The sequence below is a fragment of the Panthera pardus genome, unplaced genomic scaffold (assembly GCF_024362965.1).
Source record: "Panthera pardus isolate Hobbes unplaced genomic scaffold, ASM2436296v1 HiC_scaffold_1, whole genome shotgun sequence".
In the NCBI taxonomy this organism is placed as follows: Eukaryota; Metazoa; Chordata; class Mammalia; order Carnivora; family Felidae; genus Panthera; species Panthera pardus.
In genome coordinates this window covers 19,751,745-19,757,583 of record NW_026526654.1, presented here as the reverse complement: position 1 = coordinate 19,757,583, position 5,839 = coordinate 19,751,745, and the positions used below count along the sequence as shown (strand labels likewise).

At 44.1% G+C, this 5,839-nt stretch overlaps 1 protein-coding gene across 1 annotated transcript; it reads right to left on the bottom strand.

Moving 5' to 3' along the window:
* Positions 1–1,707: 1,707 nt before the first annotated feature.
* On the bottom strand, positions 1,708–2,211 carry LOC109264103 (40S ribosomal protein S12). The gene has a single exon (XM_019443961.2). It carries the CDS (start codon positions 2,126–2,128, stop codon positions 1,730–1,732), a length of 399 nt encoding a protein of 132 aa, XP_019299506.1. The 5' UTR covers positions 2,129–2,211; the 3' UTR covers positions 1,708–1,729.
* Between the last annotated feature and the right edge of the window lie 3,628 nt (positions 2,212–5,839).

Sequence of the window (5,839 nt, the reverse complement as noted above, 5' to 3'; positions counted from 1 at the left end):
GACACATTTCAAACCAACTCCTACAGGCTGTGAGCCAGCTCTGAGACAGGTAAGAAGGGCTGGCTTATTAGTTTGCTAGGGCTGTCATGACAAAATACCACAGACTGTGTGGCTTGAACAACAGATACGTATTTTCTTATAATTCAGGAGGCTAGAAGTCTGAGATTGATGTGTCAGTTAATTTGGCTTCTTCGGAGACCTCTCCCATTGGCTTGCAGATGGCCACCTTCTCACTGCGTCCTCCTGTGATCTTTTCTCTGTGTTCACCCCTGGTGTCTCTTTTTGTGTCCAAATTTCTTTGTCTTATAAGAACACCAGTATGATGGGATTAGAGCCCATCCTAATGGCCTCATTTCCACTTAATCACCTCTTTGGAGACCCTATTTAAAGAACCAAATACAGTCACATTCTGAGGTACAGGGGGTGGGGTGGGAGTGGAGCAGAGGGGATATCAGGGCTTGAGCATATGAATTTGGAAGGGACACAATTCAGTCCATAGCTGAATTGCCAACACTGGTTGGTCTTAGCAGCAGCATATGATTCTTAATGTGGCGTTACTTCCCTCTTCCTGTCTTTACTCTCCCCATCCAGAGTCTTATAGGTATGAATCTCTCAGGGGTGGCACCTAGGAAGACCTGCCCAGGTCATTCTAAGGAACACTGAACTGTGGGGCCTCTGTGTCACTGTCAGTTGCTGATAACTGCCTTTCCAATACTAACAACTATTCTCTAATTTTTTAATATGCCGACAGGCTGTTCAACTAAAAGTCTCAGAGAGAGAGAGAGACAGAGAGAGAGAGGGCAAGCTGCTGTGGGTAAACTGTGCATAGCCCACACTATTTTATTGATGTTGTGATCAGTAGGGATGGACTGTTACTGAAGCATTTAATGAAGAGTTGTGTTGATTATAAATTATCATAGTCCAATGCAGGGAGTGCCACAAATGGCGTGTTGGGCATGAGAATTTTATGCCTCATGCAATTCTTTATAAAAAAATCAAAGAGCATAATTGCTCTAGACATCCTTTCTAAAACCAGTGAGATTTTATATATTTATGTATGTATATTCAACATTATACATGCATGTACATATGTATGGATCGGTATATCCTGGTGTGTATGTTATGTGCACACACATATGTAAATACATATGCACATATGTATATATGTGTGTGTATATGTATGTGTGTTTACTCATCTCATATATAATAAAGTATCAAGCACCCTACCTACAGACTTCTGAGGATTTCCTTGGAGTCTCTGGTCCTGCACTCATCCTTAGCTCCATATTCCAGTATTATTATCTCCATTTAAAGTTCTTTGCCCAAACTCAACACAGTGAATAGCTCACCTGCCAATTTTTTCATAAAGGTTGACTTTCTACTATGTTTCCTGGCCTTCTCTCTTACCCTGTCTCTCTCCCTTAAATCACTTCCCATGCTTCTTTCCTGTGTTCTAACACCTACTCCAAACTTTTTCCTCCAACTCCATGCACAAAAAAACAAAACAAAACAAAACAAACTTATGTTACTGAGTTAGATACAGCAATTTAGCTCTCTATCCTGATCCCAGACTGGCTTCTGGGCCTTCCTTTGAATTAAGAAAAATCATTCCACAGGTATTTATTGAACACTTACCAGGAGGCGCTATTTTATGTGCCTGAGGGGCTCTTGAAGGTGTTCTTCTTCTTCTTTTTTTTTTTTTTGAGGAACAAGAGTCAAGTTTATTTGTTCATTTCTTGCATTTGAAGTATTCCTCGATGACATCCTTGGCCTGAGACTCTTTGCCATAGTCCTTAACCACCACACAACTGCAACCAACCACTTTACGGGGTTTTCCCTCCCTGTCAATTTTACAGAGGCCAACCCATTCCCCTAGTTTCTTGTTGTCATCAACCTTAATTAGGTTGATCTGGTGCTCAGCACAAAGGGCCTCCACCAACTTGACATACATAGGCTCATCGCAGTTGGATGCAAGCACACAAAGGTGGGCTTGGCGCTTGTCTAAGGCTTTGGCAGCTTCGCGAATTCCACGTGCCAGGCCATCGTGGATGAGGGCGGTCTTCAGCACCTCTTGTAAAGCAGTATTAACGTCCATTACACCTCCAGCAGCAATGCCTTCCTCGGCCATGGCGGTGGGTTACGGATGGAGCCGAATCTTGACCGCACCCGAGCCTCCGCCTCCGCGCGACTCGGCGGCGGCAGGGAAAGAGCGAAGGTGTTCTTCTAAGTAAGGAGAACATCCACCTTCAGAAAAAGAATGGGTTGAAACAGAATTTTTTTTTTGAGATTTCTTTATGTTTGGATGAGGTAAAATTTTCTATTTATTAGGAGTATTTCTTAAAGGTCTTGTTGTACTTTAAAACAATTATTGTGAGGCACCTGGGTGGCTCAGTCAGTTAAGCGTCCGATTTCGGCTCAGGTCATGATCTCACGGTTCATGGGTTCAAGCCCCACATGGGGCTCTCTGCTGTCAGCGCAGAGCCCGCTTAGGATCCTGTCTCCCTCTCTGCCTCTCCCATGTGCACATATGATCTCTCTCTCTCTCTCTCTCACAAAAATAAACACTAAAAACATTATTGTGATCTTCAGAAACTTTTCATCATGCCCAACCAAAACCCTACCTATTAAACAGTAACTCTCCATCCCCTACACCCAGTCCCTGGCAGCCACCATTCTACGTTCTGTCTTTACAAATTTGCCTACTCTCCCCACCTCATGTAAAATCATATAATATTTTCTCTTCTGTGTCTGACTTACTTCAACTGAGCATGACATTTTGAGGTGTCATCCATGTAGAAACCTGTACCAGAATTTTGGGGTTTTTTTTAGGGTCAGATAATATTCCATTGTATGGCTGTATCACCTTTTGCTTATTGATTCATCTGCTCACAGACATTTGGGGTGTGTGTGTGTGTGTGTGTGTGTGTGTGTGAGTGTGTGTGTATGTGTGTGTGTGTGTGTGAGAGAGAGAGAGAGAGAGAGAGAGAAAGAGAGAGAGAGTGTGTGTGTGTGTTGGTTAGGGAAGACTTGGTGACATCTTTGAGCTGGGCTGTGAAACTGGTCAGGATTTGGGGAAGTGGAGATGAAAAGCTCTTTCCCAGTGACATCAGTAAGACATCAGATAGGTGTGGTAGATACTGTTACTTCTCCACCCGAATCCTCTAGTCCTTTTTACCTTTCTTCTTCCACCCCCTACACAAACTTTGGTGTGCTGGGCTTTTAAGAGCTCTGCACCTGTGACTCTTTGAGGGCTGTCCTTGGACGACTTAGACCAGTGTTGCCTCCTTGCACAGAGATCCAGAAGTGCCTGGTGTTATATCTCACATTCCCTGCCCCTGCCCACCTGGGCCCCTAGCCAAGGACTTGCTGGTGCAGGAATGGGAAGGCCAGTAACCTTTGCCTCTGAGGCTTACTTGAAAACTGAAACTTCCCCGCTGGATCAGGCCCATGCTCCCATAGCTATATCACACCGCTTCTTGGCTTTTTCCCCTCCTGTCTAGCTTCCTCCGTAAGTCACCTGCACACTAATCCTCATGTCAGGGACTCTGGGGAACCCCACCTAAGATAGCGGGCATGTGTACTGGGAATAGAAGTAGCTCACTTCAACTGTAGTGAAGAAAGGTAAGTGGGGGTCAGGTTACAGAGGGCTTTGAATGCTGGGCAAGTCATTAGTTCTTTATTATGGAGGGAATGGGCTGTCATCAGCAGTTTCTCAATGTGAATTAGCCTCCATGTGAGGGGGATTAATAAAGAAGTTAGAGTGTAGGGAATCTGGATGCTGTCAGCCGGCTAGAAGGCTATTTTGATTACCCAGTTACTGTTGGCTTAAAATGTGTGTTAAGATGTGGCAGCAGGAGTTGAAGATGGGCCACATGTAAGGGGGACTTTGGAGGCTGTGTTGGCACATTGTGGAAGCAAACACCGAGGATGAGGGAGAAGTCACCTGATGCCATGTCCTGAGTCTCCACCTGTGAGGAGATGGGGGCGCCATACACACAGGAAGAAGGATGGGTTTAGAAGGAAATGTGAACTTGGTCTCCATGTATGGTCTGCCTCATAGAAACCACCTATTTTTAACTCAGAATTAATATTTCTTCCCCTCACATTCTTCACGATTTATCTCTCAGGAGCAGACATTCCTTTCCTAGTCATCATCTTGCATAATTCTTAGATCACTGTGGCTTAATTGGTGTTTGATCATTCTTAGCCTCAGCTCTCCAACATCAAGGGAGGGTTTATGGAGGTGTGAGGGTTGGGAGGGGAGGGAAGCTCCTCATTGCAATGACAGGGAGTTTCACAGAGCTGCGTGTTGTCTCCTTTTACAGGTTCTGGATGGCATGCATTGCATTTAGATAACACCTAATGTCAACGGAGCAGCAAGCTGGGAGAACTGAGCTGTGAACCAGTTCCATTTAACAGTAGGGCTGAGTTTACTGCACACTTGAAAAATTAACTATGTCCTTCTTCATGATCTTCCAATACACTAATTATTCTGCAGAAGCAGAGTGGGTGAACTTGCAGGCCAAACATTCCAAACAATAAAAACACAAGATAATCAGTGTATCACTGAAATAATTTTTCTTACAGACACAACACTTAGCTTTATTGTCAGTATTATCTAAGATTGTATTTTGCTTAAGATAATGAGCACTGTGCTAAGAACTGAGAAATACTCAAAGGCGCTTCACTTTTAATTTAAACACCAGTTAAATGTACCATCCCAGAGCAGAGATGTCGCCATTGTTCTTAGTGCATCTGGGGTTTATTGCTTTCCAAATTTACATGTTCTTCATGTTGATGATGGTGCTGTGCCCTATCAGCAGCTCTCTGCGGGGATCCCGAGGAAGAATTCTGTACTTAGTAAACAAGGACCAAAACACTGAAGGATGATGCCTAAATTAGTTTAATCACTCATGAGTTGATTTAGACCCACCAACATTTTTGAACTCTTACTATGTGCTAGGCATAGTGTTAAACACAACACTGGAGATATACTGGATATGGATAAATGAGGTACAGCTCCTGTTGTACAAAGACTTGCAGGCTAGTCCGGGTTACTGACATTGGAAATGGACAATGTCAGTACTGTGTGATGTGGTACACAGAGGTCTTACCATGTGGCAGAGAGGAGGGGATTCTGTTGGAGGTTCGCCCATTCTGGGTCTCCATCCCTAACAGCATGTTTCAAACGGACTGAACACTCCTTACATCTAGCACTTTAAAAAGCGAGGAGAGGGGCGCCTGGGTGGCGCAGTCGGTTAAGCGTCCGACTTCAGCCAGGTCACGATCTCGCGGTCCGTGAGTTCGAGCCCCGCGTCAGGCTCTGGGCTGTCCGTGAGTTCGAGCCCCGCGTCAGGCTCTGGGCCGATGGCTCGGAGCCTGGAGCCTGTTTCCGATTCTGTGTCTCCCTCTCTCTCTGCCCCTCCCCCATTCATGCTCTGTCTCTCTCTGTCCCAAAAATAAATTAAAAACGTTGAAAAAAAAATTAAAAAAAAAAAAAAAAAAAAAAGCGAGGAGACTCCTCAAAAAGTGAAAAAATAGAATTTTGATCCAGAAATTCCACTCCTAGGTAGACACCTGAGAGAAATGAAAACATGTCCACACAGAAACGTGTTGCAGTCTTCTTCACAATAGCCTCAGGGTGGGAACAACTCAGATGTCCATCATTTGGTGAAAGGATAGGCAAAATGTGGTTCATCCATATAAGAGAATATTATTATTCAGCCATAAAAAATAGTGGAATTCTGACACATGCTATAACATGGATGAATCTTGAAAACATTATGCTAAGAGAAAGAAGCCAGACATGAAAGGTCATGGTTGCATGGTTCCATTTCTA